General features: G+C 40.3%; 1 protein-coding gene across 2 annotated transcripts in view; it reads left to right on the top strand.

Annotated features, from left to right (window-relative positions):
• The first annotated feature begins 1,775 nt into the window (after nucleotides 1-1,775).
• Nucleotides 1,776-15,691, top strand: part of acsl3a (acyl-CoA synthetase long chain family member 3a) — a 29,201-nt gene continuing 15,285 nt past the window's right edge. The window contains exons 1-5 of one of the 2 annotated variants that reach the window (XM_018684089.2): nucleotides 1,776-1,959; nucleotides 6,815-7,362; nucleotides 9,360-9,537; nucleotides 14,000-14,109; nucleotides 14,859-14,997. In XM_018684089.2, coding sequence (XP_018539605.1) covers nucleotides 6,988-7,362; nucleotides 9,360-9,537; nucleotides 14,000-14,109; nucleotides 14,859-14,997 — 802 coding nt within the window. In that variant the 5' untranslated portion in view covers nucleotides 1,776-1,959; nucleotides 6,815-6,987. Of the gene's footprint in view, nucleotides 1,960-4,203; nucleotides 4,359-6,814; nucleotides 7,363-9,359; nucleotides 9,538-13,999; nucleotides 14,110-14,858; nucleotides 14,998-15,691 lie in introns of those variants that run through there. The other variant, XM_051065744.1, reaches the window with a different exon arrangement.

Genomic DNA, 15,691 nt, shown 5'->3' on the forward strand with positions numbered 1-15,691 from the left:
AAAAGCAGTTGAGTGGGAAGCATTATATCCATAAATCATATGTGGATACATTGTTATCCATTTGTGATTCTTAGCCACGATTATTATTATTTATTATTTCCCAATAATAATTAAGAGACGCGTATGCATAGTAATGAGTTCCAAAAAAATATATAGATAAGATAAAAAACTAAAGATTAAACTGAATCCATATATTTCAATACATATATGATTAATTATTTATTTGTTGGGGTTAAGGGTTTTTTGTCAAATACATTTTATTTCATACTTAAGCATAATACAATGTTTTAAATTATTTTTTTTAACAAATTCCGTTACTAATTCAAAAACAATAATTCATACATGTGCTCCAGTTATGCAACAAATCTTGAAAATTGGGATTTTTTTTATAGTAAACTTAATGCAGGACAATAGGTTGAAAGTCTACAAACAGGTGTCATAGCTGTAATAACTATTTGTGGGAGACCTTATCATTTAAAATGTTCAGTTCATTCAATTGTTGTGACTGATATACAGTTAAGTATACTGTAAGGACAACAGCATTGACCATGTGACACTTCACTTTATAGTCATTGATGAAACATTTTAGTTTCAAAACTTAAACTGAAATAGAAAAAATAGAAATCTAAATAGTTGTCCAAAAGAACATGAGAAAAAGCATCTGTGTAGTTTAGTCAGATAGATAGCCTAATAAGAAAAACATATCTTTCGATTTCTGTAGCACTGCTAAAAAACAGATGGCAGATTGTAAATTTGAAGGAATGTGCTTGAGTCATCTGACTGCTTATTGGTTAAAACTGATGGTGGTACCCCCAGATGTTGAATGAAATGATGAATTTACCATATTGTCCTACTGGTAATCAGATGTTGGGAGGGGTGTGGATCACAGTATTACCATGAACCGTATGAGAGAGAGGAGACAGTGGGCAGCAAACCTCATTTTTCCAATGATTAGCCTGTCAGTGAATCTGCCATCTGCCTGTCTTTCTGTAATATATCACCAGTGCTCCTGCATGACACTGCAGAGTGAGTCATCACACTGCCAGCAGCATACACACTTTCATAGCTCCATGTTTTCTTAGGTCTATAACAATATAACAGTCAACATAAACAGAGTAATATTTTTTATTTTATATTCATGGTGCATGACAAATATTCCAGAGAGTTTCCAGTTCAAATCCTAGCATAGCCTTAGAAAATAAGGATGACCAGTGCACTCCATGGCCTAGTGAAAAGAATGTGGAATTTACATTTTCACAAATCCCTCAGTGTAGTGGCCATCTGCATTAAAGCAATGTGAGTGTTTTTACAGTTGGGTATCCCAACTGTGCATGTATGTGTGTGTTTTTGACTGGATGGGAACTTTAAAAATGGGTCAAGGCAGATAATTCTCAGTATGCAACTGTATAGAATCAAGAAACTAAGAGCTGACATTTGACATTGTGCATTATCTCTGTCATGATAAACCTCAGAACCTGAGGGCAAGTTCATTTTTACAGGAGCTTTTACAGGAGCTTTTACAGTTCTGTTTCCTATTAAAACATCCTCATTACTACACTGATAGAACTGACAGTCAGCGGGTGATGTGCGCGTGCAGGTGTGTATGTGTGTGTATGTGAGAGAGAGAGAGAGAGAGAGAGAGAGAGAGAGAGAGAGAGAGAGGCGCGCGCGCGTGGCTTCCTCTGACCGTCAGTAACCCAGGCAGTCACCTCGAGCCCTCCTTGTATCTGGTCCGGCCCCTAGCACGCGCCACCTCCACGAGTCCAATCATAACGCAGCTAATGCACCCCCCAACACTTCCGGGCTCAGAGCGCGATATCGACGGACAAATTAAGAGCTGATGGATGAATTAATGTAGAAGGCGGTCACATACAGAGCCTGAAAACAGTGAGTTTGTAAGTCGGCTCGCCGCTGCCGTGAACTGGATAAACAGACAGGCGAGAGCGGAGACATTCACCGGTAAGTTTTCCTGTCGTTCAGGTGCCGTTTTACGATGAGTGTCTATACCCAGATGTTAGGGATGCTGCAGTTGTGTCAAGCTGCCCAAATTAGCCAGATTACTCTAGAAGCAACGCTCTAAATTCTTTTTAGGGTTCAATTTGTTACGAATATAACACTGCACAGTTACTTGCTAGCTAAAGTAATGTTATTAACTTAACCAGTGAAGCAAGACCCGCCCGAAATTTTGAGGGAATAGCTAATGTAATTCTGTTTTTTCGGCTGCTTTCTGTAGATATGCCCATACTTGATGTGTATGTGGACGAATTTTGATGATGACATTCGTTTCCAGTGCTATGAACAATGTCCACTAAATTATATTAGCAGCAATCAGAAATGTGACATTTATTACGTGTTTTATTTTGAAATTCTAAACCGGAAGTTTTCATCGCCACTGCGGAGTGTTTAACATGACAAGTCAGCGCACTGACAACTCAGCGCACTTGGATGCTGCAGTCCTAACATCTGCGTGTCGCTGCTGAGACCACCGTACTTACAATGGCATTGTCAGTAATATGTAACGTGTCTTTTGTTCTGTTTAATTAGCCTTAAAAAGGAGTGACTCATAGGTATTTCAGTACTTTTGCACACATTCACTCATTGCTCTGGAAGAGAACTTTTACAAACACCAGCTCATTTTTTATATTTCTTGTGGTAGACACATTAATACGGTTATAAAATGGTGAAAAATAGGGCACATTTTATTTTAACAAAGGCCAGAGCTGGAAAGCACCTAACAACAGTCCTCACTAACTTTTACAGCCTCAAGCTGCTCACCACTGTTTACACAGCTGGAGTGAACTGGCCTGTGGCAGCAGTTATTAAATGATAATAATTATTACACCTGTAACAAAGATACCAACTAAATCAGATACAGTTGAAGGATTGTTTAGCTGTCATAGCAACAATTTCAGGTCAGAGGCATCAAGAGAGCTAACAGCAGAGAGGAACAGGTTGGTGACTGGCATGTCTGACAGTAGTTTATGTCCCTATGTATACACAAAAGCAGGGGAAAGCTGCAGTCTGATCCACATAGTCCAGCCAATTGTTTTTTGTACTTTCACACTCACACCTAAACTCTTCAGTTGTTTTGCAAGATTTTGATTATGTCACTATTTGAAATTGGCAAATACACTTCATCTGTGTAAAATTGTCCCGTACCCACACACCCTGGGCGTGTGTACACACCACATGCACCTCCTCTTTGTTTTCACACACAAACAAACAAACACACACACACGCGCACACATACACACACACAGTCTGACCCTTGGGACTGAATCATGTGTTGGTGCGTCGTTTCGCCACAATGCCCATGTTGAAGTTTCTGCAAGACTTCAGCCTGCCTGCTTAGCCGAGTGGGTGAAAGCATGATGACGTTGGCAAACAAAAGACCCCATTCACACAATCCCTTAAGGAAGCAATGATTCCGTCATACACACATAGACACACACACACACACACACACACGCCTGCTCACCCCATCGCTACGTAGACCATGCCACAACATTATTCAATTAATCCAGTGCATGGAGGCTGCCTGCAAAGCGCCTGCTTGTTGCATAAGGCTGCCCATTAAGCAACTACGAGTGTGCACACTGTGGCTAACTGCTTCTTGTACGGTAAGAGATTAGAGTTAGCCTTGCTTGTGTGCTGCTGTGGTGCAAATTAGGGTCTTAACCTTTTACTGAGACAGAAGGGAGTTGCTCTTGTTAATCATGCTGTGTGTAGTTTGATTGTTCAGAAAGCCACAGCCTGCTTGTCCTGGTTCGACTTGTCTCCTCTGGTTGGTAAATGGCTAATGAGGACTGCAAGTGATGCATATGTATAATGACTGATATTCTAGTCACACATACATGTTTATGGTGAAGCAGTTTGGTTTCAGGAGGATCTGTGTCTACGTTTATGCAAAAAAAATCCTTTTTATGCAAAGCTCAGCAGACACTCCCTCACAAGTTACAGACTCTCTCTTCTGTGACCTAAGTGCTCTGTTTATTGTCACAAAACAGCAGTGGAAGAAGCAGAAATCTGCCAGCATGCTGCTCTGTGGATTCTTTTCCTCTAGTCTGATAGGTTGTTTACCCCAGATGAACTCACTTCTCCTCTATAGCCTCTATTTCATTGACCTCAACTTTCTGCAGAAAAGAAAAAAGAATTATAAGAGGCAGGGAAACCAACAAGCAAAGACTGGGTGATAGCATGCAGTGGTAAAGTATCTGTTCCACCAGGATACAGTTTTGATAAGCTGTTGTGTCCTATGATGAAGCAAGGCATCCTGGCTGGGTAACATGACACCAGGAAGAACAACAGCGCTATAGACAAAGGAGCCCATATCCCACAGGGAACAGATGGTAGACTGGGTGAGCACTGCTGGTAAAATCTTTGATTTATTTATGAGTCTCAAAGAGACACTTGAGGGATGAGTGTATTTGGGAGGGAGGTGTGTACAGTGTGTGTTAGCAGGTAGTTGTGGGAGGGGAAAGATGTGGTGAGCCTCTCACGTGAATAATGAATTACTTGCTGCTAAAATAGATTGTTTTAGGCCTTCAGAGTGTGTGTGTGTGCGTGCATGCATGCTTACAGCATTTTGACCGGATGATGTTTTTTTTTAGCTGCAAAATTGCAAATACAGTAGAAATGTCAATATGCATTAGGATTTCTGACACTAATGGCCTGAAATGGCAGTTTAAGGACCTCATTACCCAGAAGTCATGTAGTATCTAATGGGGATGTCACAATAAAGACTTTCAGTGGTGTGTCCAGCATTCTTAATTGTTAGAAAATCACTTTTGCAGTTGTGCCCAACAGCCAAGCAATAATATAATAGTAATCAATAATAATAAAAATGAATGTATGGTATCTCTGATGGGATGGCACACTCTGCTAGGGCTGGAAATAAACCATATTATTGACATTGTGAATCACTTGAGGATTAAATTTAACTTTATATCAGAACATGAAATAAATTCATTGTAATATTCATTGAAATAAATCATATATATCATAACCATACAGTCCCCTTCCACTCAAATTGTGTTTTGCATATTGTTACTTCACCTGGAAGTTTGAGCTTCACTGTGTAAAATTATGTATGTGTAGAGTTTGAGACACTAGCATGCTGTTTTCACATCCATCTACTGAGCTCACCTTCGATCTGAGTGTAAAGAGCTGTAGCACGTTTTTGCTATCACTACATAGCTAGCGTTAGCATTAGCAGCTGTTTACTGACCAAGCTAGAAGAAAGAAGTTCAGCATCAAACGTCATTCCTTTATTTGCCATGAGATATCTCTGGTGGTGAAAAGCAATGACAATATTTTGCTTCAAGTTCTGTCACTTCTTCTCTTCTACTGAGGTTAGCATTTTAACCAGCTAGTCCCAGCCTGGCCAACCTGTCTTGTTACTTTCTGATAGCAGCTCACAGTAGGGTCCAGACTGCCCTGAGGAAGTAGCGCTGCGTAGAGGGCTTGTTCTATCCTCTTGTACTTTAAGCTCAACAATAGCTGATAGCTCATCACCACCTGCTTCCGCAAGAAACCACATCCAACGGCAGAGTTTACTTATTCTTTGATCTGAATAAAAGTTTTGCTAATCTTGGACTGTAGCCTGTTGGCTTACATACGTTTGTGAATAGCAAACTAGCAGTAATAGTAAAACATGACAGCCATGGTGATGAGATAATCTTAAAACTGATCTCTGTTCAGAACTCTGGACAGCTCCCAAACTCTGCCAGTACTTACTGTATGTTACAGCTTCCATTGCCAACCTAGTAGTTTGTGGTGAGTGCGTGTGTGTTTGTCCAGAGATACAGTATTGTATTGATGGAAACAAGGAAGTGAGATGAAAAAAAAGTACACACGCATATTATTATTATTATTATTATTATTATTATTATTATTATTATTATTATTATTATTATTATTGTACATCTCTGTATAGAACTTTTCTCTCTTTCCCCCAGTGGAAGCAGATAGCCTGACGCCCACCATGACCTCGGTTTTGCTCGAGGTTTCTTCCCTTTAAACGGGAGTTTTTTCTTGTGACTTGCTTGCACATGGGGAATGCTGGGTCTCTAAAAACAATAATGTGTATAATATAATTTAAAGTATGTATGTAAAGAGTACACTCTAGACCTGCCGTATTTGAGAAGAGCCCCTTTATGATTTGGAGCTTTATAGGTAAAGTTGACTTGACTTGAACTGACTTGGCTCTCTCTGTAAATCTTGCGTCATGGAGTTGAATGGGTACAGTATGGCTGGTGGATCCACTGCTTGGCAGCAGACACACTTGAGCCACAGCTTGTTCCTTCTGTGTACTTGTCTGTTCCTGTCTTAGCCATATCCTTCTGTCTAGTGGCTTGTATCCTGTCACACGCACTCACATATGGTCTTTCAGAAACCTCTTACACACCCTCTCACACTGCTGTTTACACAGACAGCCTTTTTCCATTTCATCTTTTCACTTTCTCCTCTGTTTTCTTCTCTTTCCACATCTTTTTTGGTATGTTTGTTTTCCTCTCTTTTTTCTTTTTTGTTTCAGTTGGTTGTTCTGTGTTCATGCACTGGATACAGGAGTTTCAAAGTGGGGAAGGAACAAGTATGGTGCTGGTGTGTTTGTCACATTGTGGTTTTCCAGAATTTCTCTTCTGCTTTTTTTGAGTGCTAGAGCATATGTGACTCACTGATTTTCTTTCGGTTTCAGAATGAGACTAGATTCTTGTATTCTTGTATTCTTGTATTCTTGTAGTCTGCAAAAGCTTAAGATCACCATCAAGTACAAACATAATCTTATGCCAGGTTAATGTCATTTATTTTCCAGGGGTGGACCTGTGGGCAGTGTATTACTGCAGTACGTAAAAGCAAGAGGGAAGAAAGAGAAGGGGACAGAAGAAAAGAGGGACTGACTGCAACAGCAAGAGTAAGAACTTTTTCTCACAACTCGTCGTCCTCCTCACTCTTCTCACTGCTGTCCACCGTCATCACAGCTTCAAAATGAAGCTGAAGGAGGACCTGAACCCCATGCTGCTGCTCCTCTTCCACCTCATGGTATGGATCTACACCTTCATCACCTTCCTGCCTTACTACCTCTTCAGCTGGGTCTCAGAGCCCGTCGGGGGCTTCTGCGGCACAGAGGAGGAGCGAGCCAAGAGAGCCAAGAGTATCTCTGTGCTGGGATGTCCCGAGGGACCCTACAGAGCAGTGAGTGCCACCAAGAGGCTGGTGACGTCGATGCACCCGGGAGTGGACACCCTGGATAAGTTGTTTGAATATGCGGCCATGAGGTCCCCCCACAGCAAATGTCTTGGGACGAGGGAGGTGATCAGTGAGGAGGACGAGCATCAGAGCAATGGGAAGGTGTTTAAAAAGGTAAAAAACAATGGGGAAAGTGTGTTTATATAGGTAACACCATAGTAATACCAAAACAGCCAGGAAATAAATCAAATAGAAAAAGGTCTACAGGAAAAAGGTGCATGAAACACAACATTAGGGGTGGAAAAGGTGGAACATGTAGCTTCATATTTAGCATAGCTTTATATCTACTGGAGAGATATGAGAGTGGTAATAATAAGTTTCCCAAAATGTTGAGCGGTTCTCTGAAGAGTGAATCTCTGAATTCTTTGAACCAATAATGAACACATAACTGGTATTAAAATTATGTCCAGTATGAAATATGTAGAAAGAAATAAAAAAGGTACAGTCATATATAAGTGTTTTATTAGATTGGAGATTAAACTGTATCACTGACTGCACAATATGAAGCAAAGTCTGAAATCGTACAGGGGAGCAGGCTAGGTTTGGTTAATAAAGACATTTTGGTTTGGATGGATTATGGCAGTGTTTGTCCAAGTGAGGCCATTGAGTAGGTTCAGGAAATACCAAGGAAAGTAAGGAATACTTTAATTAGCTTTTCATTCACTTGTAATTTGGCTGATCAGACAGCAGAGTATAATAATTGCTACTCTAATCATGCATACAGACCTATCCTTTAATATGTGTCTGCTTAGGGATCTATACTGTGATCACGTGCACACACATGCAAGTGTAATGTGTCTTCAACTGGCTCAAACAAACACTTTTTACAAGCAATATATTTCTTCATAGTTCTTATATATTATATGATTGAGGAAAATTGCAATTCAGATAATAATAATAATAAAATCATCATTGTGTGGAAATTCTAAATGAGACTGTATACATTGTCAGCACTCTCACTCTCCCACTGTCTATTCAGATCTCTTGTAAAATTGCTTGTTAGCTTTGTAGAAACTCTAACTTGCACTGACCTTACAAATGTTAAGAGAGGACAGAGAAGAGAGAATGGAGCAATAAAGACAAACAGGGAGGAGAAGTTGGCATTTGTTCAAAAGTGTATCAAGAATTTGTTCAAAAAGGAATCAAAGAAAAAAAGTAAGTGAATAAAAGTAAGAGCACACAGTTTTGATGCAAACATATAGGGTACTAGCATGTTTTGCTACCATGTGGTTGATTTGCTTCTGGACAGTGTGCTAATTCATATACACCTAGATTCAAAAAACACTATGCATGGTGCCTGCACAATCAGGAGTTAGCCAACTTTGACGTGCCGTTGCATTATCCCTGAATTGCCCCACTAATCCCAACAGCTTGGTCCTTCTAATCCATTTAAACCTCACTGTTGAAACACTGATTGCTGCAAGAGATCACATCTTAGCTGTTCAATTCCTACCTATTTCTTCTAGCAAGTGGAAAAACAGCTTTATGTAGTCATCATGACTGAGTGCCTTTCTGTTTCTGTGTGCACTACCATTTATTAACCATTAGGAGCCAGTATAACCTCATGGCATGCTCCTCTATGTGTCTGTGGCTTTTGATGTCATCAGTGTGTAAGTGTTGAAGAGCATATCCAGAAGCCTGTGTTTATCTTCTCCACATGCTGATGATCATCATGAAATGCAGAAGCATGAGAATGACAGCAGAAGAGGAAGCAGCTCTGTTTGGAAATAGTGAACTGTTGCTCCCTTTCCTGCGAGTTCTTAATATGAAACAGGCCAAACGTGACAGTGGGATATAATTTACTGTGCTGTACTCCTGTGATAAAATACAGCCACTAACACACAATAAATCGAGATGTGCTGAAATGCTGTCTGATTAATGTGGGTAGTTTAATGGCTCACAACATCCCCTGAATAGTACCCAGTGTAGCATTAAATGAATAGTGCATATTGGGCTTTTAATTTAATTTCTACTTAGGGCATATATCCTTCCTTCTCTATTTTATCTACTGCATCTTTTTATTCCCCCTATGCTTCATCACTGACAAAATCCTATTGTACTTCTCTATCACACTTTCCTACTACCCACTCTGCCCTCTACCCCCTCTGCAGGTAGTTCTGGGTGAGTACTGTTGGCGCTCCTATAAGGAGGTCCACACAGCAGCGTACCAGCTGAGCAGTGGTTTGGCAGCACTGGAACAGCAGCCGAAAAACAACATCGCCATCTTCTGTGAGACACGAGCCGAGTGGTTCATAGCTGCCCAGGCCTGCTTCATGAACAACTTCACACGTAAGTCCAGTACAACTATGGACACACAGATATACATAGAGAATGGGCAACACCACATATAAAGGTGTTAAAATTGGAAGTAAATACATCAACATTACAAACGCTAGAAATATGGATACCTTACAGGTAAATTTCTTGTAAATGACGCTATTAAACTATTTTGTCCACCCACTGTGTTGCATACGATTAACTAGCAGTTATTTTCACCATTGTTTAATCCTTTATTATTTATTTAATTATTTGAATTGAACCCATGACCTGTTTCCATAGCCCAAGGCGACATTTTTAAAATTGCTTGCCCTGTCCAACCACCAGGGCACATCTATTTCATTGTATACACAAATACAAACCAAAGCATAGCTTTTTCAGGAGTACCTGTTAAACCTTCATCTTCATATTACATAACACCAGTCTATTTTTACTTTTTCCTTAATTTCAATTTCTTTCAATTTCTGATATTCACAACAATGGGAGTATGTGTAGACAGCCCTGCAGTAGATGGGAAAGTGGCAAATACATCCAGAAGATTTTACTGTTAATGGGAATCAGTGACAACAACAAAGAAGTAAATCTGCACTTAAATCTTTGCCTGTACTTTCAGTTTAGTTTTTACTGTACTGCGACCTTAAAGCAACTCTGTGTTTTTTTGTTTTCCTCAGTTAAGTCTTTCCCACTGAGCATCTTCCAAATGTGTCTGAATTAGGCTGATTTATTGCAATTTGTGTTTGTGTGTGTGCCTGTGCATGTTCGTGCACACGCATGTTAGTGGTTGCAGTGAACAATTTGTAACATGCAGGGCCCAGCTGAGACAGAAGAAGGTCAATTTGTCCCTTCTGCCTTGCTGTTACATAAGTGTCCCATTTCTCTTCATTCACTTTGTCTTTCCATCCGTTTCATTTTCTTGTAATGGAAGCACACTCAAATACACAATACATTTTCATGTTACACGTGTACAGTGTACATGTACATCGATTGTACTTTCAACAAAAGGGCTTCTTTTGTACCAGAAAATGACTCTTTCAGCTTGTATCACATGTATAAAATGCTGTACCTGTCAGCCCCAAATAGTTTTTGGTTTCTTCCGGTGACCAACTCCAAATGAATCTCAACAGCACTTGAGACAGTTGTTAGTTGAGACATTAAAAAAACAACAGAATTACTGTTACATAAAAGAAAATAAGCAAAATATTCCTCTGAACAAAATACTTTTTTTCATGTTTTTCATGTTTCTTATTTTAATGTCAACGAATAAGTCAGCAGCAGCTTTCTGCCCTAAGGGATTCCCTGCTGGTTTACTCTTTAATATGTTCTGTACCAAAGAGTACTTTCTCTACTATGAACATCCACAGCAGTACTTTAAGTTCATTAAATCTTTTTGATTGTCCTTGAAGGACCATTTTCCTCTGTGTGCTTTGGTCTATGCTCCATTAAACTGTCAGGCTCGGAAAATACGTTGCAAGCACAAGCCAATAAAGCATCTTTATAAAGCAACCAAGGCAGTGGATAACACATAGTGCGGGTGCGGGGGGGTAGAGGACAGGAGTTAAAGGCTGGAAGGAGTGATGGGGTAAGAGACGGAGGGGAGGAGAGAATGAGAGAAATGAGGGGTGATGGCGTCAGAGGAGGGGTGAGAGAGTCTACGTGAGCATCTGATGTTGACAGAGGCATCAAGGAGTCAGCCAAAGGCCCCCAGTGAACTCAAACACTTGGCGCGCGCGTGTGTGTGTGTGTGTGTGTGTGTGTGTGTGTCTGTGTGCGTGTGCGAGTGTGTTTCTGTGTTTGTGTTTGTGAGTGGACATTGTATATCCACTGTGTATTGGCTCACTGTCAAAAGGCAAATGTCCTCATCATTTGTTGCTATCATGAATTTTCCGCACTTGTCACTGTATGTGAGTGAAATAAACAGCAATTACACAGCATACATTCTCTTAATACTGCTGTTGTCTTGTGAAAACCTCATAATTCCAGTTTTTCCAGGCTGCTTTTTAGGTCTTAATGTCAGTTGAAGGATTACATAGTCCCCCATGGAGTCGAAAAAGTTAGACTCTTGGGAACCTTTCAAGATCTCGTTTGTTGAACTGAAAAATGCAGTGTGACACTAGGCTGAGTGTCTCACAAATTCCTTGTCTGATGCTGATGAGTGCAGCATGGACATTTGTTAGGTTGCCTGTATAAAATGACTAAAAATGCAAGTAGTGTTTGATTGTGTGTCTGTGTAAAGCTGGAGCCCAATCTGTGTTTAGATCTCACGGCTTGAGGTGTCATGGCCCTCGTTCACACACGCTCACACAGTAGCAGAGCAGGAAGTATTGGAGCTCCATGACGCAAAAAGGAGATGTAACTAAGCCCTGTCCCATAAACTCCTGTGTCTGTATCATGCAGGGTTATGGGCTGTGTTCTATATTGCTCTCTCTCCTCTTCTTCCACTTTCACCCCTTTTCTCCTTCTCCGTCTGTTTTTTTTTTTTTTCCTCAGATGTGGGGGTTGACCCTGAAGCGACTTTGCTCCTGGTGCTCTGATCTTTGAGCAACCACACACAAGCAGAAAACAGAAAACAAACACTAATTCACACAGCACAAGCCGTGTATTTAAGGAAATGGGCCAACTGTTCAGGCCATCACGTCTGCCTGATTCAGCTCAACAGATGACACTGATTTATCTCATCATAAATTCACTTTGCAGTAATAACCTAATCACAACAGCAATGTCAGGGAAAGATCTTTTGATTTTGTGGCAGTCAGTCAGATTAAGTAGGGATGTGAGAGGAAAAAGTATCAGGCTGATGTTAGTTTGATAATCACCAGCTGGACACAGTGTATCTCCACTGTTAGCATGCCTCTCATTTTTAGATTTATAAGCTGTATCAACATTTATTTCATGAGTTGGCAAACTACAAAAATGCTATTATCAAGTGCTTGTGCATTGGAAGCCCACAGCTTGTCTTTACACTCTAACCTTGCATATCTTTGGTCTGGGAAGTCTTAATACTCCAGCACTCAGTGATATCCATCATCAGTGTTGGACCTCGCTAATGCTCTTGTGACTCAGAGGGAGCAAATCACTGCAGCCAGGTTCCAAAATCTGGTAGAAAACCTGGAACCAGAATAGTGGAGGCTGCTGTAGTAAGAGATTAATGCCTGTAGTTTGGGAAAGTCACACTGAACAGTCGCATATGAATGTAACGTTCAGGTGTGCACAGTCTTTTGTAAAATGTGATACACATGTTACTGGAATTAAGTGAGTCAGAAACACAGTTCAGTATTGATGCAGTGTATCGTATCTACCACATCACAAGACACTGACTAGTCAATATGTGATTTAAAAAAAAAAAAAGACTCAAAACACAAACTCATAATGGCTCTATGATGCTCACAAGTGGACGCATGTATGCAAGTGTGTGACCAGTGCTGTATCAAACATATGCACTTAGTCATAACACGCACACCCCCTCACATACCAGTAATGTTTATATCCCCAGAAGAGTGCTTATCAGGCAGAGAGAGCTTGTGTCCCATTGGCTCAGAGGCTGAGCTGAGGCCTCTGGAGGTGCCTGATGATGTCACTGTTGTGGGAGGGGCCAAACCAGAAACGCTGAGCGATGTAGACAGAGTGCACGTACATTGTCCATCTTCATACATTCAACACACTGTCTATATGATGGTTCTATACACACAAACACAGGCTTGTCCTAAGCTTGTCTGTTCATTCACTAATGTGGTTACTTAGTCCTCTGTATCTCTTTATGTATTTCCCATTATATCATGTACTGAACCTGTCAACTATCAATAGCAAACCCTGTATATTGTTGTGCACTCCAGTACTAAAGGTTTTCAACACAACACCCCCTGAAAGAACTGTTTCAAACTGTACCAAAAGTATAGTCAACACATAAACAGCTCTCACAGCAGTCTTAACAAACTTTTTTTTTTCTGTTTCATTTTTTCTCATTTATTGTCAGCCAATCTCTTTACTGACCGTATCTTCAAGCCTTCAGGTCAAAGGCCTATTCTTTATTATAGAATGACCATTTTAACTGTAATTGTGATATTACAGTCAGGACTAGTTTAATGACACTTCCCTTGAATTGGCACTGGATTTTAGGAAATGACATGCAGATGTAGAGTAATTCTTGAAAGCAAAGATTAGATGTGCCAGATTACAAAATGAAAACAAGCTGTTTATTCCAAGGAGTATTCTTGTATTCTTGTGAAAACATTTTGTTGCAGAGTCTATTAGGTTTGATTTGCTGTAACCGCACACTGTATATTTCCGTCTTTTTGAAATTGTAAAATTGCATCATTATAGCAGAATTACAAAAATACTTTTAAAAAATACGTATTTATTTATTTGGTAAAAAGTAGAAAGTACAGCTTTTACCTCTGGTACAAGATCCTTGATATTTATGATTCAGTCATTTTTGGTAATAGTTTTTTTTTTTTTTTTTTCATGTGTGTGTGTGCAGTGGTAACCCTTTACTCTACACTGGGAGGTCCAGCCATCGCTCATGGGCTGAACGAGACTCAGGTGACCCACGTTATCACCAGCAGAGAGCTCCTGGAGACCAAACTCAAGGTTAGAACACACACAAACATATCAAAAATGTAATAATATTCTCCACAAATCTGTTAATACATTTTTAGTGGGTCTTAAGGGTTGAAAGAGAAGGTTTTTTGTTAATAAATGCTGTAGCTATACCTGTGTCAACAAGGGACTTACAAAATGTCCAAAACTGATATAAATCAGGGTTCTAAACAAAAGGTTACATTTTGAGAGATACATTCCTTCACCTCTGTCTATAAAGGTCGTTACACTTGTTACCATATAAACTAAGTTGAGGAAAGTTTAGCTTTCACTACATCACTGATGTAAAGTCTGTCAGTCGTTCCAGACTTGAACAATAATATTAAGGCAGCTCTAGGCCACTGTTATCTATCAAAGAGAATCTGAACTGTTGGAACAGTGCTGATTAAAGAGGAGGAGAGAAGCAGTGTGTCACCATAGTGATATAAACATAAAGAGAGGTGCATGTGCTGTGTGTTATGGGATTAGGGTTTGGACTGGTTCAATCCCCAAAGACAAGTGCTGCTCTGGCATTTCATCTCTCCTTTTATCAAGGTGGGATAAACAGAGCTCCTCTGCTCACTCTCACACATCCCCTCAGACCAAATACTGATGAAGACGATGTGCATGGGATTTCTAGTTACTTGTCCAAGAAGAAACCTGGTTTTCATCTTGTGTTGTGTATACAGAGCACTTGTATGCTTGTCGTCATGCTTGTGCTCAAGCTTACATGTGTGTGTGTGTGTGTGTGTGTGTGTCAGGCTATCCTAAGTGAAGTTCCAAGGCTGCAGCATATCATTGTAGTGGATGACACACCAACCTCATGGCCCGGCTATCCGCATGGCATCACTGTCCACAACATGGCTGCTGTGCAGAAACTGGGGGCCAAGCCTGAGAATGGTAAGCTTGCACAACATGTCACTTCTAACCCACCTACAACTATTTAATTGCAGAGCATTTAGTGTCTTGTTGTGTCCTAAATAATATAGCTCATCCATCAAAAATTCCACAAGAGACAAAAATGCCTGAATTACGTTAAGCATGTAAAACGTATTTGTAACCTGGGAAGACACTTGACTCATCTTGAGTAATGAATACTAAATAGTTATATCATGTTTTCTGTGGCTGTGAAGGCATTATCTGAAGCCATTAGGGTTATTGGCTTGCATCCATGATATAATTTAATTTAGACACTAGAATGAGTTACTAAAGGGGTGCACATAGAGAATGAACAGGAGAGGACTAAGCATCAAACCCTGGGGGACGCCTTGGGACAGAAGGGTGATGGAGGAGGTGAAGTTATTGATGCTGATGAACTGTTGTCTGTCTGTGGGATATGACTTCAGCTGGAAGAAGGCAGTACTGGGAGTTAGGAGTTAGATTCAGAGGTTTGGTTCAAAAGCAACAGTGAGAGCTGATCCTCTGCTGTGTTGCGAATCCAGACATCCATACTAGCAACTAAAAGTTAGAGTACATCACTGTTGGTCCTGATTTAGACCATTCTTTTCTAGATCCCCCCTCACAAATCAGGTTCTGTTCTGTTCAGAACCTGTAGTAGTAGTTTTTGCTTACTTGTGCCCTCCTCAGGCAGGCC

The sequence above is a fragment of the Lates calcarifer genome, linkage group LG21 (assembly GCF_001640805.2).
Source record: "Lates calcarifer isolate ASB-BC8 linkage group LG21, TLL_Latcal_v3, whole genome shotgun sequence".
Lineage (NCBI taxonomy): Eukaryota > Metazoa > Chordata > Actinopteri > Centropomidae > Lates > Lates calcarifer.